This window comes from Thunnus albacares, chromosome 20, assembly GCF_914725855.1.
Source record: "Thunnus albacares chromosome 20, fThuAlb1.1, whole genome shotgun sequence".
Lineage (NCBI taxonomy): Eukaryota > Metazoa > Chordata > Actinopteri > Scombriformes > Scombridae > Thunnus > Thunnus albacares.
In genome coordinates, this window is record NC_058125.1 from 10,652,510 (window position 1) to 10,675,011 (window position 22,502).

Genomic DNA, 22,502 nt, shown 5'->3' on the forward strand with positions numbered 1-22,502 from the left:
CTCAAGTCTTGTGGTTTTCTGGATGTCTATGGGATTAAGTTTGTGCCATAATAATTGAACAAAATCTCCCAATGATCATACAATGAAAATTAAATTGAAAGTAAATAAATGTAAATTAAAACCAAAAAAAAAAGACTCCAAAGTCAAACCTATACATCTGATCACAATGTTCTCACTTTTCTTTCACTTATCAGGATTTTCACTTTTTTCAGTGTTCCTGCTGAATTTTTCAGGTCTGTCAAAACTTTTATGTGGGGCAGGTGGTACAGGACTGCATCCCTATTGGCCAGTGACTTTTGGAGAGACAGGTCGATACTTTGTGTCAGAACTGAAACTGAAAAATTGAGCCCCAAAACTGAAAAAAGTAACTGCAAATCCCATCATTTATTCTTTTTTTTTAACTGGCTATTTTACATTATTTATATATTTATTATACTCTCTGAATGTTATCATGGGAGAAAATAAGGGGAGGAAATTCAGAAATAAACTTTGATTTAAAAAAAAAAAAAAGAAATCCTGATCAGTGAAAGAAAAGTGAGAATATTGTAATCATATGTTTCACTCTTGCATAGTTTTATTGTAAGTCTTGCATTTCAGGTGGGTGGGGGATCAATTTATTTTTATTTACTTTTATTTATTTTGTTGTTCTTTTGAATATTGTAATCATGTTTCACTCTTGCATAGTTTTATTGTAAGTTTTGCATTTCAGGTGGGTGGGGGATCAATTTATTTTTATTTACTTTTATTTATTTTGTTGTTCTTTTGAGTCTTGGGAGATTTTGTTCAATAATTATGAGACAATCTTAACCCCATATCTGTCTGGCGGGGGGCGTGTCTCACTCTGATGCGGCTCTTTCTATTGGTGGAGTGCTATCCTGGTTACCAACCAACACAACACACTGGGCACATGAGAAAACACAGAAAAACGCGTAAATTTCCAAGCTTATGGCAAACAAAAAACAATTTAACGATGGCAGTAAGTATCTTTCTTATATTTATTAACGCCAGAGGTAAGAGTATACAAGAATATGAACGCAAGACGTTTTTTTTCTGATTTAATGCTAACTAGTAACATGCTAACTTGTTAGCCTTTCAGTTTGTTATTAGCGCCTATGCTAACTGAGCTGTTAAGGCTGCTTGCTTACGTTGACTCTGCCATCAATATAAGGAGTTAATTTGCCAGGTAAATAGTTAACCGTACTTGTGATGGAGATGAGATGAAAGCCGTGTAGCGTTAACAGTGTGTGTTAGCTATCAGTGCCATTCAAATTAGGATAGCTACGTCTTGTTAGCTCCCTGCGTGAATAAAGTTAACGGCATGTTAAGCTATTTCTAATGAGTTTTGACGAAAACATTTATACAATAAGATGGTTAATGTTTGCCTTGGAAATAGCGGGTATGTATTTGTTCTGCTGAATCGTCCAGAGGGTGGGGCGACATTTTAAACGAAGTGCTTTCAAGGTAATTTGGGTTTCATGTCACAGGTAACCTTCATCTGTGTCCCTCTGCAGCGGTAAACAGACAAAACGCAGATGTCGATTATATTTCTTGAAGATGTGGGGTAGGGTTATGTGAACAGCATCCTCTGCGGCCACATAATGGATAAAGAGGTAAGCAAAAGGTCGTTTTATGTAACGACTCATCTGCTATGCCAGTATTTTTAGGTTCACATGATCTGTCTTTTTACTTGACATGTGACATCGTGAAGAAGTTGCCTTCAATTTTGTGGGCAGCCATCGCCATATTTTCGAGCAGTGTCTCAGCTGTCACTCTTCCTCTGTGCTTTGTCACCACTAACTATTCTCTATTCTTCCTTCAATTTTCTTTGCTTCCCTTCTGCTCCTGTCATTGACAGACGCTGTAGCCTAGTAGACCCGTAGAAACTAAGTAAGGGCCTTGTGATTTTTTTTTTTTTTATTATTATTTGTGGTCATTTTGCATGATCATGCATGGGTTATAAACTGAAATGGCATGAGCTGCAGGTGACTGTCTTATGCAGATAACTGATGCTCCTTCCAAGAAACCCACATTGGTGTAATTTCTCACTGGCTGAAGGTCAAGGCCTACATTTCTAACATTAAAGTGGACAGAAATCAGATGTTTTTATGAGGATGATTTAATCCAGCAGTGTCTTGACAAAAAGTGGAAGGGGGGGGGGGGTAATTGGAGACCTATCTACTGGACCCCCACATTGGGATCCTGGCTGATGTGACAGATGTATTTTTACAACAATATGTCTTGTCAAGCATGGCTTATAAACACAAACGGTCAGTTGTTTATCACTCTGGTTACTGTGGCATCTTAAGTGATGGTTGACATCATAGATGAGTGACATGTATTGTCGGTGCTGGTTTCTTTGAAACAGTTGCACTTCATGTATTATGCCCAGACACATTATTGCAAGATGTACAAGCAGTGCTTGCAATTTGTTCCAACCACTGTGTGGCCACTATTGCGCTCACACCTTGTGAGTACCATGGAGGACCACCTTTTAGAGAAGAGCCTCAATTTGACAAAGCATGGACTCATAAAAGTGTTGGACTTAATACACAGGGATCTGGGCCCATTCTGAATCATTAGTGTTCCTCAGTTTGTACATATTTTAATAAAATAACACCTAATCTTAAAATTGACAGTCTGCAGGCCTTTAGAATTAACTGAATATTATTAACTAAATATCTTAATGATCATCATTGTGTCTGTTTGAAAAATATTAGACTGTGTTCACAGATTGATGTGCCTGGACTCAAATAGAACTGCAAATAACAGTTATTTTCCTTATTGATTATCTGCTGATTATTTTTTAGGTTAATTGATCAGTCGGTCTATAAAATGTCAGAAAATAGTGAAAAATGCCCATTAGAATTCTTCAAATGTTTTGTTTTGTCCAACCAACAGTCCATAGCCCAAATACATCCACAGAAGACAAAGAAAACCATTGGCTTTTCTTTTTTTTTTTTTTAGAAATTACTAAAACGATTAATTGATTATTAAAATAGTTGGCAATTAATTTTCTGTCAATTGACTACTCGATTAATCAACCGATCATTGCGGTTTTAGTCTTCAAACTGTCTTTGCAACTCTGTTAAACTGATGACCAGTTCTTATTTGGGGCCCTAATGTTTTACAAGAAAGCATTCCCCACTTTTTCCCATCACATTGTTTATATCAGCACTGCTACAGCACTGACTGATTGTTTTTGATCCTTGTACAAAGAGATGCTTGAACAGGCACATTTGGCACCAAAAACCACATCACATTGACAGTTAGATAAATGGTATTTTGTCTATCCACCATGTACCTAAAGTGAACATCTTGACACAATTCGTGTACTGCATCAATGTTTTATTTACTCAAAACTGGAGGAGCAAGTTGTTTGCATAAATCTTGTGATGTACCATATATAGTGGATATCGATTGTAGTCTGTGAATGTGAATACCTGTCCAACAATGATGTCTATTGTGGCAGTGAAACAGCTGATGTAGGCTTTTCTGACTCTGCATCGTGTGTGTGTGTGTGTGTGTATGTGTGCGTACTCTTGCGCGTGCTCTTGAAGGAGAGTAAGGCGTGCCAAGGAGAGAAGCTCGCCTCTGCTGTGGATGACACTCTGGATGAATATTTAATCGCCCTCCAGCGCAAAAACAGGTAAAGTGTGAGCACAGGCTGTTGGGGAGAGACAGATTGGATTTCACAGAGGATTTCCATGACTTTCAGTGCTGCCTAATAGGAGCACTGATTGGTTCCTTGCTTTGAGAGACAAGGAATTAGTGTGTGATGTGCTGTAGAGTTGGGGAGTGGAGGTCAGTATAGCTTGAAAAAGTGTGTGATGTTCTGAATTTTAGCTGTCTCATACCTGTGATGCACTGTTTGTCAGATTTTTGTTCATATATTATATTTGTAGAGGTGGTTATCAGTTGTCTTTGGTCCTCAGGATCCTTAAGCGCCTTAAAGTCAAAGACCCCCGGGAGATTGAGTTGGAGCAGCTAGAGCAAGGCTTTTCCATTTATCTTAACGGAGCCAATGCTGAAGCCGGCAGGAAGCATCCCAAGAGCACCAACCACAAGTCTGTCACCTCCCCACCTGCTTGGAGGCCAGCACGCACAGCAGGTACGCTGCCACTGGACCAAAATAAACCTATAAACCCTCAACACTAAAAATCTCTTATATAAGAGCTCATTATTTTTTTACCTCTCTATGTGCAAGGGGAAACATTGTGCATGAGTATTCTGGCATTTTTACACTGAAATCCAAGGTTCCTCCTGATAATCCCGGTCTTGTCGTCTCTGTCATCCAACAGAACATATGGAACCACAAGCTAATAGCCACCACTCCTCAGCTTGTAGTTTGCAAGGCATGATCCCATGCCCAGTCTCAGTGAATAAACGATAGTGACAGTTGTAGCTGGCAGCCATTTTTTTTCCTTCTTCCTCTATGTGCTGTGGACCATCTGCGTGTGTGATTGTGTGCTCCTTCTCCACCGAGGCAACACTCTGCTGCACGCTGCTCATGTTCCTTTTTGTGCTGTGACTCATCGGCAGATGTCTGTAGAAGCGCCCACCAGCTAACTGAAGATAGCCGTAATCTGGAGCAGACCAGCAGGCAGAGGAGCCACACTGCCCCAGGAAAGGTCCAGAGGAAAGAATGGGTGCAGGTACAGACTTGTAATCTCTTAATATTTGTTATCTTTGACTGTTGTGTATCAGAGATGCATATTTTCCCATGAAAGTACACTGATTGAAATGTTTCCCTTTTTATGTGTGCAGGATTCTGTCAGAATTCGGACAGAAGAGGGACCAAGTTTGCGGATATCCCCAGAAAAGCGCTACACTGAGGATTTTGAGCCCTATGAAAGTGTAGACATGGAGGTAGAGTAAAGATATAACAATGCCTACTAAGCCTGTGTGTGTGTGGGTGTTTTTTTTAGGGGAGGGGCTAGGTGTCAGCTGCAGCTGTCTGTACTACTTAGCATCTCTCCATCTCTGCTATTTCCCTTTATCCAATCACTGTACTTCATGTAGAACTCCAGTCCGCGCTCGCCTCGTAGTCCCTGCTCCCCGAGGGACACCTGCAAGGTTTCGCGCTCCTTCAGCTCCAGGCCTGAGAGCCAAGGAGGACAAGCAAATCAGGAGCACAGCGAGAAGGTGCTTCTCAACCTTGAGGAAGTGAAGGTAAGCGCAAGAAGAAATACGGATGCTGTTTTATTTCATCTTGTCAAGGTGGCATGAGATGTCGTGAATCATCTAAATTTGTTTCGAGCTCCTGGGTGTTAATTTATGACGCTTTTTCAGCAGTAGTCACACAAATCAAGGGAATACTTGCAACAGTCAGCATGCATGTGCGCCTGTGAGTGCTTACACTGATGACTGTGTGCACGGATGCGTACATTAACGCTGACCTTTTGTAAACTAGGTTTTGCGTCGGAGCCTGGAGGTTAGCATGTGGCGGAGCAGCCGTGGCTCAGCGGGGGAGGAGTCAGACGAGGAGTGGGTGGAGGAGCAGATTGAGAGGGACGAGAGCACTGAGAGTCTGGACGAACTGGGGTTGCCTCTCTCTTCCTCCAAGTCCTCCTCCAACCCTCGGCCCAGCTCTTCCCATAACCATTTCGACTCAGCAAACCTCATAGTCCTGGACTTTGGACCCTCACCTAAAGGTAGGCTTCAGTATCCACTTTCTTATGTAAATTTGTTATTGATTTTTAGGATGAGTCTTAATTGTCCAGAGTGGTTCTCTCACCTCCTTATCTGCTTCATCAGCACTGAACTGTACACAAGGAGAATAAGCAATAACATCAGCTGTCACTGCACAATTAAAATCCCATGTTTGTCAGCACGTGGCATGCAGAAAGACTGTGAACCTGAAAACTGTCTATTTAATTCATAATAGGTGCATTTATTCCAAATATTGCTCAGTGCTTCCCTGAGACACAGGTTGTCCATTTTCTCCATTGCTCCAGGTCGCAAGATTGAACGCTCTCTATCTGCAAAAAGGAAAGACAGCATCGACACCTTCATACCCACCAAGCCTATGTTGGTGAAGAGCAAAACATTGGATAGGCCACCTTCAAAAGAGAGCTGGGATGGTCAGAGTAAGTCCTGTAACATTTAAAAAATGTGGTCTCTGCGAGGTTGGATAGCATAGTGTATGTGTGTTGTTTTAAAAGACATTTGCTTTTTGCTAAAGGGCCAAGGAGTCGGGTGGAGAGGCCCCTGTCAGCGGCCAGGAAGACGTCCTTTGAGGATCGAGACCCAGAGGAAATGGCGTGTGGGGTGCGCCAGGCCATCCAGAGAGAAAACAACCCCATGCAGAGTCCTGAGCCCTTCAGTCGCAACACGGTCTGCCTTCCCCAAACTGTACTCCTCCCACCTTCACTCAACTCTGGGCTATTTCATGTTAAAACATTTTTCTCTACAGATAAGAGCTGTTTTTATGATGATTCAGAACATTAGAATGCCTATATTATCTCTACACTTGTATTGTAGTTTTGTTGTTTTCCAGATTTAGCTTATATATGAAACCAGTAGCAAAAGCGTATTTATCTCTTCCATTGTGTTTCTTCATCCAGGGCAGGGGACACCAGATGATGAATGGCTTAGTTCATCACAACACCCACGACAAGGATGAGAACGGTGTCACTTTGGCCATGCAGAGAATCACGCTTATGGGCCCCAGGTATACTTACAGAATATGGCACTTAAACACACAAGCACTGAATGTACTGTACACTCTGGCTTCTGTGGGATAGAAAAACACTTGGTACTTGTTGTAACTCAGAACAAATGTAATAGTGTTTTATAGAAACTGATTGGAACCTTGAAGACTTATTTATCAATGTAGCTATTCCAGTGATCAGCCCTCCCTCCCTACATATATGAAGGTCAGAGAGAGTAAACAAAGCAGCAGAGCTGAGGATGTCATCCTTCTGTTCAGGCAGCAACAGAAACTGCTGAAAGCCTTGGAGAAACTGGAAGGTGGACCCAGCTACAACATCCCTCAGAGTGTCAAAACAGATTACAGCAAACAGCTGGTGAGTCAGAAACCCAGTCTCACAGTTCAGAATGAATGATAATAATACTGCTCAGTGTGATACAGACAGAAAGCGAACAGAAGCACTTGGAAATGTTTTGTGTTGTCATTGCAGAGAAGGCAGCCCTCAGAGGTCACCCCTGCATGGTATGTTACCATGGAGATCCTGTCAAACTGGGGGAGTGCTCTGCAGGTCGGGCTGACGGAGTTGCAGTTTTTCTGCCTCAGAAACAAGAAGCTGTATGTTTCACCTCATGACCTGGACATCAGGAACGCTGACTACCCTGGGAATCTGGGGGCACTTGTCAATGGAAAGGTGAAGGTGAGACTCTGCCTGCCTCAACATCTTATTTAGATTATTTCTGCTTCTACATAGGGCTACACACATTAAATCTGATTCAATAATTTGAAAATTAGCAATGTAAGAAATGCTTAAAATGTTTTTATCCCATCCTTATCATGTTTACAAATTTTCTTTGAGTAAATTCAATAGCGCTATTGCAATAGTGAGATGAGTTTATAGCAGTTTTTTTTGACATTTCTCAAATAATTACTTTTTACATCATTATTTACACAGACAAAGTATTTGCTTGTGGTTTTTATCTACTCTCTTGGGTTGACAGACCACCAAAGAGCGTCACATGTGGACGTGTCCGTTCCACCCTCCCATCCAGCTCTACTTCATCATCAGGAACACGGAGCGCTCGGCAGACTTTGGAATATCCCGCATCAAAATCTGGAACTACAACAGAAGCCTCAGTGTATGTATTTTTATTGTAGCCATTCAATTTCATATGCAATCCTTTCTGCACATCTTTTGATTTATCCCTCTCTTGACTTCAGAGATGATCCATTTTGCTGTCTGTCAAGCTCGTAAATCCTACATGCTTGTGTGTTGTCACTATAATGCTTGGTGACTGTATCGGCGTGGTGGTGTCAGGGGTGTGGTTCTCTTAAAGCAGTGGCTGACTGAGCTGCCAGTCAGTCTGTCCAAATGTGGAACAGGGAGAGATTAGCCCCAGAGGATTAGCATTAGAGGAAATGTGGGCTTCTGCCTCTCATTCTATCTGCTGTTCATAGAGGGGTACAATCCCCACATCGTATCTCCTTTCTATGCTACTACAGCGATCTGGAATTACTCAATGTCGTTATTGGATTGTGAATTAGTGCTTTAACCTGTTATTTATATATGTACACGGAGCTGTTGGTGAGAAGGAAGTTCTAGGCTGACCTGAGTCCACGTTGCGATGTTGCGTCGAGCAGATTTGAGTTGGGCTTTAGCCATGTCTCTCATGGCAGCCATGACTGCATGGTATCTGTGAGAGGGCTACTTACGGCTAGCTTATGTAAGAAACAGGTAAATGACTCAGTTGTGTGTGTATGAAATGTGATATACTACACTTTTTTGCACCATATGCTTTTTTGGTTTGCAGCTTGTGTTGCTTTGCTTAATTAGAATCATTATGTACTCAAAATATTGTTCAGTATACATCATGAAATGCTAAATATGTTCGTGTGATACCTTTTTAATCTGAAATTAGCATGTTATAACTTTACTTAAATGTGTAGAATTTATTTTTGTTTTGTTTTATGTCAGACATTAAAATCTGAAATATTTTTGCATTTTGTTGCATAACTGGGTGTTAAAAATCAAATGGTGTACAAACTGTTCTGAAACATGTCTATATATTCAGGGTGCAAGTAAATTGAGGCTGTGTTTCTTTTCCAGGAGCTTGACGTCGGTGCACGGCATATAAAGCTGTACCTGAACAGCACATTGGTGTTTGAAGGTGAGCTGGAGAAGGGCTGTGGCAACCAGGTGTTTGACTACAGCACCACCATTGATCTCCAGGATTTCCAGGTCTCAGACTCCTTGTATTCCAGCCCTGTGTCTTCAGGACACAATCTTCGAGGTGCCAGCCCCCAGCGCTATGATGATAGGAAGGGTGGGGAGGGCACCCAGAGACACCACAGTTCAAATCCGCAGCCATCAGATGCAGCAGACCAGGCAATGACAGACATGCAGGAGAAATCGCACACACCGCTTCCACCCATCGCTCCTTCAGCAGCGGGGGTTTCATCCTCTGCCCGTCGCTCCTCCTCACAAAGAAACTCTTTTGACCTGTCTGCCTCAGAAGAGCCCCTCTCTCTCAGGCAACAGGTGGAGCAGCCAGCACCCATGGAGCAGACAGTCACCACCCAGCCATCCTCCTCCCGGGTGGCCCCCCAGTGGCTGCAGCCCCTGAACAGAGGAGCTCCGGAGGGTTGCGAGACCAGCAGGGAGAGGCCGCGGTGGCTGGTGCCTCAGCACTCTGGAGAGCCCAAATCTCAATCAGCCTCAACCTCTTCAATGCTCCCGGAGTTGCCGTGTAACCCGGGTCGGGTGTGCAGGGGAGTAGAGAGGACAGTAAATGGCAGTCAGTGGAAGGCTGATTCTTTGGACATGAGCTGCGACCTGCTGGAGGAGCTTGGAGAGCAAAAGCTCGACAGGCCCATCAGTGGACGCAGGAGCTCGTTCCGAAACACTGTGGTCACCACCAGGCAGACAGAAGAGCAACACCTACGAGCTACTGCACTGTCAAACACAGGTAGGCACAACTACTGCCTCCTATTTTTGAGGTTATAACACTGAGATAGAGATGTGTGTTGGGATGTGATTATGTCACGCTTGTAGTTTATTTTGCTCTGTATATCACCTAATACTATTTTCTCACAGACTATCACACATCTAAATTCAATATTATGCATTTATTAGTAAACTCTGTTCGTAAGAAATCAGATGAAGACTCATTAAAGATATCTTGCTTTTCAACCTACTTGCCTTCAGCTTGAGGCTTTGTATTTTTGATCACAGTTTGCTTGGCTACTATCTGGGTTGTTTGGTTTGATACATTTTATCACTGGCTCCTTATGTTAAATGCTGCTCCCTCTCAGTAACTTTTCGATATTAATTAGTTTGTTTTGAGTCCTTACACTCACCTTACTGAACAGCCATGCTAATTGTCCTTGCCATTGTGCTGTGTAATGACTGACTTTGTTTCCGCTGCAGATTAACTTTTGTCATTCTGTAATTTCTTAACTTTAAGACCTACATTTTTCTCATTCACATTTGGCGGAACTTGCCATCTCTACAGATGTCTCCCTGAACTTAAATAGGATTGTGAAACAGGATAGGTTGCCTTGTTAGAAAGGTGACTGCCTCCTGCATTTTAATCCCTTGATCTCACAGACTGCAAATAATAACCTGATTTAAGGGACTGTTCATTGGCTTACGCAAGTACTCACACTTTCCAGTTTACATACCAGAGTTCCAAACTCTCTTCTGGTCTGTGAACTATTTTTAAAGCCAGTGAAATGGTCAGTAGACAATTCATTTATGATATTTAGAACTGCATAGAGGTGTGACATTTACTGTACAATTACACAAAACATATTAACTTGATCTTTTTTCGTGTATTGAATGTTTGATGATAAATGTAAAGGCAGTTTATTGCCATCAACAGATTATCTTATTTTCTTAAGCTCATTATTGTTTCATTGCTAACGTTTGTGCGTTGTCCAGAGGAGCCGTTGTCATTGGTAAACACCAGCAGGAGGCAGGGCACCCTTCGAGCCCAGCTGCACAGCCAGCAGGACGACACCCTCATGGAATCCTGGGACTCCCTCACTAAGTTCAACCAATGCCAACGTGGACGCATTTCAAACACTGGCTTTGAAGGTGACATCTTTGATGAGTTCCTCCAGCGCCAGGGCCGTGGTCCTCCCACAGTCCCAGTCAACCCCTCCTCAGCACCCAGGAGCCCACTTTCCTCCTTGACCTCTCAGGGGGCACTGTGCGAAGGCCCCGATGATGATTCGTCCATGGAGCGGGAGGAAGAGTTTGAGATCCCAGTGCTACCCCAGGGCCAGAGGCTGGTCATCAACATCCTGTCCACCTGGGGCGATCGCCACTATGTGGGTCTCAACAGCCTGGAGGTTTTCAGCTCCAGTGGAGAACCCCTCCGACCTGCTCACATCCGTGCTGACCCTCCAGACATCAACATTTTGCCAGCTTATGGCAAGGATCCACGTGTGGTCACCAACTTGATCGATGGTGTTAATCGCACACAGGACGACATGCACGTTTGGCTGGCCCCGTTCACCCCTGGTCGGAGCCACACCATCTTCTTGGACTTTGGAGCTCCCTACCAGGTTGCCATGATCCGAGTGTGGAACTACAACAAGTCACGTATCCACTCTTTTCGAGGGGTGAAGGAGGTGGAAATGCTGCTGGATGGAAGGTGCATCTTCAGAGGCGAGATTGCAAAGGCTTCTGGGACACTATCTGGAGGTATTTGATCAAAACAGCCTCATAAGTTTTATGTTCCCTTGTGTTACTTTTTTTTTAATCATCGGTTTGCTTTTATCATCACCTGCTCTTTTTTCCTGACTCTGTTGTGACTCCAGGGCTGGACCAGTTTGGCGACACTATCCTGTTCACTACTGATGATGAGATCCTGGAGGCTATGTCTCGATATGATGAAACCTTCCTTAGTGAAGGTGAGGGTCCAGAGAATCTGGTATCCGAGGAAGAGCTGCAGAGACCACGCACCGCAGATGGGGAGGGAGAGGAAAGACCTTTCACACAGGCTGGTTTCCGAGAGGAAGACCTCACTGTAAGTACAGGCCTTATCAGTAGTACACATTTGCTGTATGTATGTAAATGCATAGAAATTATGTAAATCCCACTTCACTAGTGTTAAATAGCAAACCCAAATCCTTAGAAATTAAAGAATTTGATTAATTTAGGCACCTAGTTCCCAACTGTGACAACAGTGGTCACTAGCCAAACAAGACATTAAAACCATTTATTTAACAAAACACGTCATAGAATATCTTTCTTTTGGAAACACTGCTGCTCAGCATTCCCACATTGCTTTAGAAGAATAGCTGACAGTATAACAGGCATCAAGATAAATTAGCCATCACACCGTCCAACAGGACAGCGTTACACAAATCTGCTTTAAATGTTTTCTCAGTTGAAACTTCACCTCAACCCCACTGTGAGCCAGTCTGAGGAGGACATGGGGCATATTCCTGGGATGTACACTGGAATGTGTGAGTGCATATTACATATTATAAACATTATTCTGACATCACATATTCAGTTTCACCTTTCTATGCAGTGTTAAACATTAGCTTTCGATACGTGCAATGACTAAATAATATGATTGTCTCCCTCCACCCCAGGCCTTCGACTAGAGCTGGTGTTAACGTGGGGTGACTCCCACTACATGGGCCTGACAGGTTTGGAGGTGGTGGGGAAGGATGGAGAGAGTTTACCTTTGGACCTCAGTATCATGGCTGCCTCACCCAGAGACCTCAACGACCTGCCTGACTATGGACATGATTTGCGCACCCTTGATAAGTATGTCTGACACTGTCTGCTCTGTGTGAATGTTGAGTACACTGACATGATCCTGGTGACTTATTTGTTAGTTGCAGTAGATATAAAAGTAGAATAACCTTAATTTCTGTGATTTCCTACATCATATTTTACACTTTTAGACGTTTCGTCTTCCTACCCTGCCTTCAATAAAAATCTAATATCACCATCAAAATCGTCATCAGTGTCTATTATCATTATCCAGGCTTATAGACGGCCACAACATTACCACTGATGACCAGCACATGTGGTTGATCCCTTTCTGCTATGGAGAGCCCCACACCTTGAACATTACCTTCAACGAGCCCCAGACCATCGCTGGACTCCGTATCTGGAACTACAACAAGTCCCCTGAGGACTCTTACAGAGGGGTGAGAAACTTTTCTGTTTGGCTCAAACACTGTTTACTATGAAGTTGGAGAACTATGGAAGTTCCCTTTTAAATAATGCTAATAATTAACTGAATATATCAGACTATGTAACACATTTAAAATCTAGACTGTAAAATGAATGAATATGATAAACTATCCATACACCAGTCAGCATCATAGCTCACAGTGTAATGATCAAGCTGGAGATCAGTTAGTTTTTGCGTGGATAATATGACCCAAGTGAAATCACACATGTCACAATCTCGTGTCAAGTCCTGTGTCAGGCTGAGTACACACATCAGACAAAAGTAGAATTCACACATTTAAATTGCTTCTTGTGTACAAATTAACACCACTAACCTGTGAACCTGCTCAAAACATCACACAGTTCATAACTGAACAGTGATAACGTTACTGCAGAACACTACAAGGCATAGAGTGACATCGAAAGGCTCTATGTAGAAGACTATAGACAACACATTAAAGGACTGGTTCACAGTTTTTCAAGTCTGTCTTAAAACAACAGTCAGATGCCCAAATGAACACTAAAATAGGTTTTTCTTGCTGTAATCATTCCTCCTGTTCATACTGACCATTAGAAGATCCCTTCATAATGCACTTACAATGTAAGTGATGGGAGACAAAATCCACAGTCCTCCTGTGCAAAAATGTATTTAAGTTTATCTGAAGCTAACATGAAGCTCCCAAGTGTCTAAATTAGTCAAATCAAGCAGCTCTTTTTAGTGCCTCTTTTTGTTACTATACTTCCACCGCAGCTCAACAGGGAAACACTGTCTGAGGAAACACATAGAGGGAATTTTACGCTAAAAAGACTGTAAATGTGGCAGATGTCCACTTGATATTTGAAGCTTATATGAGGCTTCAGCAGTGTTAAATACATTTTTGCACAAAATTACCTATATTGGAAGCACGTTTGAAGAGTATATTTTAATAGCCAGTATGAACAGGAGGAATAATTACAACAAGAAAAGACCTATTTCAATGATGATTTGGGCACCTGACTGTTGTTTTAAGACAGACTGGAACAACTGTGAAACTATCCTTCAAGAAAATCTCTATATGTTTGATTCAGGTGAAGGTGATCCATGTGTTCATGGATGATGTTGCCATCTCCCCAACGGAGGGATTCCTGATCAGGAAAGGACTGGGAAACTGTCACTTTGACTTTGCCCAGGAGATCCTCTTTGTAGACTTTGTCCAGACGCCCACCGACAACAAGAGTGCTGAAGATTACACCCACAAGTAGGAGCTGGAAATGAAATGTGCATGTACTCTTATCTTATGAGAGATTGCTAAAAATGCTTTTCCTAATCTGTATTTTTCTTGTTTTCAATTCAGAGGAAGCTCTAAGAAACAAGAACAGGCCAGCATGGACTATGAAGCTCCCATCATGCCTTGTGGATGTATCCTTCTTACATGGTTTGGACAGTTGTGTCTGAAATATATAATACACACACACACACACACACACACACACACACACACACACACACACAGTAGTTTAGTAGTTCAGGCTTTAGCCCAAGCCTTACGTGTGCTCTAAATGGTGCTTCATGTTGTATATTCCTTGACCTTTACCTGCCAGTCATCTTTCAGCTGCAGCTGTTAACAACATGGGGGGACCCTTATTACATCGGCCTGAACGGCCTGGAGTTTTACGACCAGAATCATGAGAAGATCAGTCTCAGTGACAACAGTATCCTTCTCATGAGTTCATATTGGCCTTTATGCAGATATCCTAACAAACCTAACCTCTTCACAACTGCAAGAATATATGTATTTTATCTCTCGTTTTATCTGATCTAATATTTACTCATAAAACAAGACTAAAATTATATAAATGACCAATTATGAATATTCTCCTCCTGCTGTAGGAGTGTAAATATTAAAACCTACCCTAAGGATGCTAGAATAGGGGGTTGAACTCTTGAGTAATTAAAGTAGTTTTAAACAAGGTCCAGTTTATCAATCATTTGTGTCTAAGCCATGTCAGTAGCATATTATGTTGGCTCAGCATTGTTTACTGGGACACTAATGTAAAATGATACAATCATTAATGTTATTAGGTACACCTGTGCTTTTTCTGCTGTGACACCTGGAAATGTCATTGTAATTACAGCCTAGTGAAGATAATTACTACACAGTTTGCATCATAAATTTATGAGATCAGGCTCTACTTAGGTAATGTGGAGCAGGGGTGGAGACCCAGACAAAGGGGACACATTAAAGGTTAAAACCTTTTGAAAGACCATAACTGCTACACTAGCCAATGCTATTTTGAACAGACTATGAGGGTTGATTCATATCTGACTGGTTGAAGTAGTAAATTAAGAGTAGCTGTTGAAGGAGTATTAATGGGTATTAATAGACATCCGCTCCTCAACATTTTATCCACCAGACATCGCTGCTTTTCCAGACAGCGTGAATGTACTGGACAATGTGAGTGGTGATGTGAGGACTCCAGATAAATTAATAGATGGAGTCAACAGTACCCATGACGGAAGACATATGTGGCTTGCACCGGTGCTCCCTGGACTGGTGAGGATGTGTGTGAGAAAGAGAGAAGAGAATAAGTGATCACACTGCAATCAGTTAACAGATGAAAGTTGGTCTTACACTTGCATTGAGTGTTTTGAATGTTTCCACATAGGTGAACCGTGTGTACGTCATCTTCGATCACCCGGTGACCGTGTCCATGATCAAATTGTGGAACTACTCCAAGACATCACAGAGAGGAGTAAAGGAGTTTGGGGTAAGCCTCCCTGTCTGCTGTGAGCTGGGCAATCTCTTTTGTTTTTTGTTTTTTTTGGACCTCAAACAGAAAAACCTGTACGTCTGTATTATGTGTACAGCTGCTGGTGGACGACCTCTTGGTGTACAACGGCATCTTGGACAGCGTGAGCCACGTGGCGCGAGGCATTCTGCCTAACTGTGATCCAGTGGTGCCTTACCACACCATCCTCTTCACAGACAACGCATACATTGCACACCGTGAGAGGAACACAGTCATCAGGTATCCTGGCATTTCAGGGCGAAGATATGATTGACTACTTTGTTTCCTGGCTGTACGATGTTGCTGCTCAGTCCTGCATCCTTTCTTAAACATGCATGTTTCCTTTCAGTCGTGGTACACATTGTATAACTATAATAGGGTTTGTCCAGCAGTCTGTATGTAAAGTTGAGTGCCAAATGGTCAGACAGCGAACTTATTACTTGTGAATTACTGTGAATTATATCAAGACCATTTTTGAGCAAAGTCTAATATTAAGAAAGTTATGGCTTGACAGAGAAGGTTAGATAAACCTCACTGTCCTCAGTAGTGAGTTGTTTTGAACAGAGCTGTGCTCTTCTCCACTTCAGCCCCCGTGGCAGCAGACACCACCAACAGTGAGTAACAGAGCTCCTGAAAGCCTCGTGTCAGCACCTCCCTGTGGTCAATCCCTGTATTGAAAATTCCTCCAGTGCCCTCAAACGTCCCGCAGTCATCCCACACCCTCACCACACGCTTGACTTGTGATGCCCCAGTTCCTCCTCTCTTCCTTTTCTCTCTCCTTTTGTTACCTCTCAAGGCCTGGACCTGCTGGCTTCAAGCTTTGTTATCAGTCACTCCTCCATTTTGTGTCGTTCCCTCTTACCAGCCTCCCACAGGTGTGTACAATCAGATTTACTTCAAGTGTATGTGCTTTGTCTTCATTTTCTCGCTGTGTTGTAGTAATTATGTGGAGGATCAGGATGTGAAGATGACCAACGAGAATCAGATAGTCCATCACAACAAGAAGAAGCAGACGGCAGATCCAGGTGAGTCGGGGAAGGAACTGGATTTGTAGAAGTTTTAAAAATGTCAATTTAGGCAAATTTTAATTTACTAATGCTTAGCTAAAAGCTTGTTTGTCGTCCCTCCACGCAGCTCTTCGGCCTAAAACTTGCATGACTGATGGTGGGAAACATGGAAAGAGGAGGTACTGACAGACTGACGAACAGACAGACATGAATTCAGTGCTCATACAAAGAGATCATAACTGAAAAGGAGGAACTATTGCTGTTTCATCACATGTTCTGGTGGGTTACCTTTGAAAACCTCCCTTAAGTTGAAGACCCAAAACAGCCATGTTTAGCAATGGTAGCCTGGTGGTGAAATGCTTGACAGCAGCTCTCACAGTCCACACTGAAGAGGACGGAGTTTGCACAATGGGTTTGCACACACACACACAAACACACACAGGATTCCACTTTATGGTTGGATAACTCCCCTTTCCCTTTGCTGTGAAAACACACCCACAGATACATGTTATCCTGAACACGTACTGTATAGTTGTCCCTCCCACAGTGCCAGGATAAACCTGTGAGGCTGCATTCTGTCAGCCCTGTTATTGTGCCTAGTAACTAAACACTATATCTGTGGCTGCTACTTGTGACTTTTGTGCTGCATATTTAAATGCTGCTTGTGGCGTGTAAATAGTCAAAAAGCTCTTAAGGCCACACGGATACACTCTCACATCAGGATGTGGCCGACGCTACATTTATTAATGAATTTTATCCACTGATGAGCCTAGTCACTCAGCTCTTTGCCTAATTGGTACGAGAGCTGACTAACACACCCGCCAGTGTACCAACAAATCGTAATGCTATGCAGACACTAATTTATATATATCAATACTTTATATCTGTTGGCTAATATAGTATATTTCAAAGCCAAATGCTTTTACTTTGGGGAAGTTCTTCCAGAGAGGGTTTCAGCTTTGGAAGATTTATATCGATGGCTAAAGTGTAACACTTGTAGTTGAAAGTACAGTGGTCAGATTTTGTATGTTTCAATTTGAATAAAATGAAAAGTGAAGCTTTAGAGGATGCTGACAAACTCCACACTTGAATCTTAAAAAAAAAAATTGGCATTTGGCTCCACAAAATTAGGTCAGTGTATTTTTTTTTTCTCTCCAAAATATAAGTTTTCTGCTTAGCATCAGGTAAAAAAAAAAACACTTTGACATCCAAGTGACCTTTATTGAAGTTGCTCTAAGGTAAGATTTAAGGTGAGGGTAGATTTTCTTGAGCCTGTAAAGCAGTTTCAGTAATTTGGTTAGAATAGAAAAAAAATCTACATTTGCAAGTTTAGATTTTGAGTAGACAGGCAACTTCTAATATGCAAATACTATAATCTTACCTCAAATTGAGAAGAACGGTCTTTAAAAAGGGATAAATATTGTTCTACCTTCACTATAATACTATGTAGTTGATGTTGTACTATTCATTCATTCAATATTTACCGTACTATCTCGTTGCATGGAAACGTCTCTTCAGCATTAGCTGTGGATATCATCTTAAAATGTTAGATACTTTTGTTTGGAGGAGTTTTTACTGCTTCATTGAGCCCCGATATAAACTATTTCATACTCCTTATACGTGATGGGAGTAATCGTATATGAAATGCAGTTTTATGTATTTAATTTCAGTATGTCCAGCAGCAACAATAGACATTACTCTGTATGTCAGTCCTGCTCTGTGGGGTGGTGGCTATTATTGTATGTGTGACATTTTAGTGTTTTGAAATATTTAATTATTTTTCTAATCTTGATTAAATATGTATATTTGATGTAGGTTTATTTGAAAGAATAAAACATTTAAAATACACATATCTTCCATCATCTCTGACTGTCTTTGTGCGACAGGCCTGTATGTTCAGACATTCATGTCCTCAGTTGACCCGACACTGTTCTGAATCATGCCAACAAAAGGTATCTATTAATACTCTCTGGTGCAATGAACAGCTCACAGTAAAAGGAAAAAAAAAAAGAAAGAAAAACAGAGGGGACAATCGAGCTCCATAAATATATCCTGAGATATTTTAATGCAGTACATCTCATGGTATTTGTAAGGAATGAACATTCAGTTATAGATGGCTCATGTGGCACAGCATCAATAGTGGAAAGGTGGTGATGGTGCCACACAGCTCTCCAACCACAGATACAAACATTTAGCTGGGAAGACTACATCTTTGCAGTCCAGCAGCTTTGGAGAAGGCAGTCTTTAGATTTTTCCTGGAAAGGTCCCCTCTGCTCTCTGGTCATCCCATTTCTGGATCTAAAGGGACACAATTTCAGAGTGAAACTTAACTTTGTGACATATTTATGACAAAAAATTGTTGGTGGGAAAATGTTAAATTAAAAGAGAATAAATCCATTTTTATTAAGAGTGATGTCAGAGTAGGTCTAATGTTTCCCATCAGCTGTCAAAAGCAAAACACCTACTGTGACATCACTGATTGGGGCTGTTTGAGAAACGCACCATTGAGTTTAAGACCCCATATAACAGAGGAAATGACACAACAAGCAATGTCATCTAATGTATGAAGAATTCATTAAAATCCAAGACAACATGTTCACTTTGGGAAAAAGGTGATGATGATTTCTGATGTTTAACAGTCAATATTTCAAAAAAAAAAAAATGAATCTTATACATCGATTTTGGCTTAAAACATAAATTCAAACAGGCTGCATCTTCCTGCATTTGTATTGAGCTGAGATTTTATTTAAAAAGGGGGATCTCCAATCTCTAATTTTGGACTAAAATTCTTCATGTTGTTTTGATTCTCAGGACTGAGCAGAGACTCACAGGAATTTGAAGAACGATAAAGTTGTTTGACCCCTGTTAAACAAACTCAGCCCACACACACACACACACACACACAGAGTATAGTCTGCTGTTACTCTTCAACTTCATCCCTTTTTGGAAAAGTGGTTTCTGTAAGTAGAAAAAAAAAAGTTGACATATGAGGAAAATATTTACCCAGGCGATGGGGCAGAGTGATTTGTAGACCCTCCTGTACCATTCACATGGGGCAGTGTCTACTCCTTTAGCATCCAGAGCTTTCTGGCAGCGGTGATAGTCTATTAATAGAGAAACAACAACAATGAATATTAAAAAAAGGCCTGTGGCCTCTATCCAGGTTTCAGAGGGAAGGATCATGTCAGTGACCCACAAGAAATCTCAAACTGGATGACATCCAGCACAGAGGTCAACACCTCTTTAAGACTTTAGATGAGCTCTTAGTTTTATCTGACTTTTTTCTGATTTTGTATCATATTTAAACATCTAAAGGTTGTAAAATAAGTAATTTAACTTGATTTAGAAATGTGGGAAATGTCAGTTGACTGTTTTGACCTTGACTCGCACTCTTACCCAGGTAGTTGGCCCAGCAGTTCCTGGTCTGGTTCTGGTTGGGGAATCTGGCATCAAAGGGAGCAGTGCGATATTTCTCAAGTTTGGCCTTAATGTCTTCAGCCATTTTCACCTCTGTCAAGAGATTATAATCAACGTATACAGTAAGATCCGAGAGAATAATCACCACGCAAAGACTTGCTACAAACATAAACACTAAGTATGTATCAAACGCAAGTTTCCCAACACAGACCGACATAAACACAGGTGTCCAGACATCTTGTATAGTGTAAACACTGAATATATAAATCGTGATGTGAATGAAGATGCGCAGCGCCTACAGGCTCAGCAGAGGCTTATTTTTTGGGAGGATTTGGGGTGCTGCATGCGGCACCTCAAGGATGTTTCTAGAAATGTAGGCTAGGTCTGTCGTCAAATACTCCTTTTCTTTTACAAACCACATCTATAATAATAACATGCGGGTATAAATACTGTCAAAAAAAGCACTTGATAATTGGAGTTCTGCTCGAAAATGCGAAAACAATACGTAGTGAAGGATATTGGCTCGACTGCTTATTAATAGTCTTTAAAACATTTCCTCATATAAACTACTTTCACTTTCTGTCTCATTCTAACCGCTAATACGCTTATTTTATTTTACCAAGATTATTAATTATAGCAAGGTGAAATACCGCTTGTGATAATGTTTTTTTTTAAACGAAACTCATTAGTGATATCATTTTCCGACAATGCGACTGAGCCTTGTCTTTTTTGGATCAATATATTTGCACATAACTTAATATACACATAAACACTTGAAAACACTTGTGGTATGCTTCTGATGATAAATATTAAACGAATAAATGAAAACATGCAGGTAAACGTTACCTTTTGTAGCAGTTGCTGGCTCGAGCTCAAAGTGACTTTTATACCGGACGGTGAAAAGTGTCACGTTGCTCTGATAAGAAGCTCCACTCTGTTGCAGCCGTGCAATCCAATCATAACGGTATGGCGGACGCAGGTCACATTGAAATGAGAGAAACACACACACACACACACACACAAAGAGAGAGAGAGAGAGAGAGAGAGTGTGTGTGTGTCTCACAGCTCTCACTACTACCTGCACCTGTCTGTTTCAGGTGATGTTCGGATAATTAGATGCAAGTGACCTGAACCATCTTTAATTTATGTTTCGCACATCTGTGAACTTGAGTTTTCATGGCGGAAGTTTTCTTGCTATTCAAGTATTTCTGTTAATCATTAATAGCTGTCTGTACTTTGTGATATCTCACATGGATTTGTTGGGTGTTGTTTTAGTGAAAGGCAGCATATCTCTCAGTACATGTCAGCGTTCAGATGGAGAAATAACGAGAGAAACTGGCAAACGCTCAGTTTGAAGTCACTGTCTAGGAATTGCAGCTGTCAGGTCATGTGGGGGCGCAGCATCGATATTGTTGAGTCATATCGAGTGTGTTAAATAGATATAAAAGAGCATGAATGTGGCTTTGTGTTTCTGTTGAGACTGTCACAGATGGTGGTTCTGAGCCCCAGTAAGAGCCCTGATCGGAAAAATGGTAGATGGAGAGCTGTGTTGCTCTAATTCATTCATTCATTAATCCCACTTTACTGATGGGATGGTGCGTCCTGGCAGTATCCTCATCATGATCCTCCAGCGTGCTGTCTGCGCTCCTCTCTCCTCACGTACCGCACGACTCCATCCCCTCATACCTTGACCCAGTTTGCTTCATTTTCCCGCCGTGTACGTTTTCCCCCCCAAAAAAAAGAAAAGAAAGAAAAGAAAAAAGGCAGGTACGGTAGTGTATGTGTTTTCATGATCCGGCTATTCCCCTAAAAGGCGTGTCTTTCTATTCCCCAAATGAATTCAGGGGGCCCGTCAGCAGCCGTGCGTCACGGTGATTTAAGGACACGCGGTAAGAACTGAACGGCGCGGCGCAACGTCAAGATACGTGACGGACTTCAATACACTCATGGACTGCATGTCAGGCAGGCTGCGCTTTATTGCGCATGGCAGCTATATGCTGTTGGAAAGCATTCACTTAATGTTTAAGTGTTGTAACACAAGAGGGCAGCAGAAGGTCTGATCAATATATATATATAGATATGCTCTGGGCTAAATGGACAGTATTTCATTGATTAAGTATTGAATATGTCAATAAATTGAAATTACAATCTGTTTGTTGACAAAATCAAATCTAATTTGTATGAATTAAATCATAACTCTATTTTTTTAATTGTAGAAAATTACATAACAAAAGTCCCATGTACAAATATCCTTTTCTCCTCAAGTCAGTTATTGGTGAATGCATGAAAAAGGCAAAATTATCCAGAGTTGATGTCCCTCATTCAATTTATACTGACCATAAATGAGACTTTAAGGATTTTATTACTTTTATATGACACAAATGTTCTGCAGAGAGAGCTACCAACTTAAATCAGCAACTTGAACCTCAATGGCTACAATAAGCAAGATGTCGCAGATATTTTA

At 41.5% G+C, this 22,502-nt stretch overlaps 2 protein-coding genes across 4 annotated transcripts; one reads left to right on the top strand and one right to left on the bottom strand.

Moving 5' to 3' along the window:
- Positions 1 to 857: 857 nt before the first annotated feature.
- Positions 858 to 18,843, top strand: LOC122970663 (katanin-interacting protein). 3 transcript variants are annotated; one of them, XM_044336812.1, is made up of 29 exons: positions 858 to 976; positions 1,485 to 1,610; positions 3,558 to 3,646; positions 3,933 to 4,108; positions 4,540 to 4,652; positions 4,765 to 4,866; positions 5,020 to 5,169; positions 5,411 to 5,651; positions 5,955 to 6,086; positions 6,182 to 6,333; positions 6,564 to 6,670; positions 6,929 to 7,025; positions 7,140 to 7,346; positions 7,648 to 7,785; positions 8,754 to 9,612; positions 10,587 to 11,354; positions 11,471 to 11,679; positions 12,043 to 12,121; positions 12,254 to 12,431; positions 12,655 to 12,820; positions 13,914 to 14,083; positions 14,180 to 14,244; positions 14,427 to 14,537; positions 15,240 to 15,379; positions 15,492 to 15,593; positions 15,694 to 15,854; positions 16,202 to 16,228; positions 16,554 to 16,639; positions 16,749 to 18,843. In XM_044336812.1, the coding sequence occupies exons 2-29, from the start codon at positions 1,599 to 1,601 to the stop codon at positions 16,805 to 16,807; spliced, it is 4,896 nt and encodes a 1,631-aa protein (XP_044192747.1). In that variant the 5' UTR covers positions 858 to 976; positions 1,485 to 1,598; the 3' UTR covers positions 16,808 to 18,843. The 3 variants fall into 3 exon arrangements, with proteins under 3 accessions (XP_044192747.1, XP_044192746.1, XP_044192748.1); XM_044336811.1 differs by having other exon boundaries at positions 1,512 to 1,610; XM_044336813.1 differs by lacking the exon at positions 16,202 to 16,228 and having other exon boundaries at positions 859 to 976; positions 1,512 to 1,610.
- On the bottom strand, positions 18,659 to 21,016 carry LOC122970665 (cytochrome c oxidase subunit 6B1). The gene is made up of 4 exons (XM_044336817.1): positions 20,885 to 21,016; positions 20,018 to 20,131; positions 19,625 to 19,725; positions 18,659 to 18,919 (listed from the first exon to the last, which is right to left on the bottom strand). The coding sequence occupies exons 2-4, from the start codon at positions 20,121 to 20,123 to the stop codon at positions 18,866 to 18,868; spliced, it is 261 nt and encodes an 86-aa protein (XP_044192752.1). The 5' UTR covers positions 20,124 to 20,131; positions 20,885 to 21,016; the 3' UTR covers positions 18,659 to 18,865.
- Positions 21,017 to 22,502: the final 1,486 nt, after the last annotated feature.

What these genes read in the sequence shown, in the direction of transcription:
- LOC122970665 (XM_044336817.1), bottom strand. Translation starts at nt 20,123, where the DNA reads ATGGCTGAAGACATTAAGGCCAAACTTGAGAAATATCGCACTGCTCCC. An exon ending in CTGCTGGGCCAACTACCTGG is followed by an intron (nt 19,726 to 20,017) that starts GTAAGAGTGCGA and finishes CTCTATTAATAG; the next exon opens with ACTATCACCGCTGCCAGAAA. An exon ending in CACTCTGCCCCATCGCCTGG is followed by an intron (nt 18,920 to 19,624) that starts GTAAATATTTTC and finishes GTGTCCCTTTAG; the next exon opens with ATCCAGAAATGGGATGACCA.
- LOC122970663 (XM_044336812.1), top strand. An exon ending in GAGAGGAACACAGTCATCAG is followed by an intron (nt 15,855 to 16,201) that starts GTATCCTGGCAT and finishes TCTCCACTTCAG; the next exon opens with CCCCCGTGGCAGCAGACACC. An exon ending in GAAGCAGACGGCAGATCCAG is followed by an intron (nt 16,640 to 16,748) that starts GTGAGTCGGGGA and finishes CCCTCCACGCAG; the next exon opens with CTCTTCGGCCTAAAACTTGC.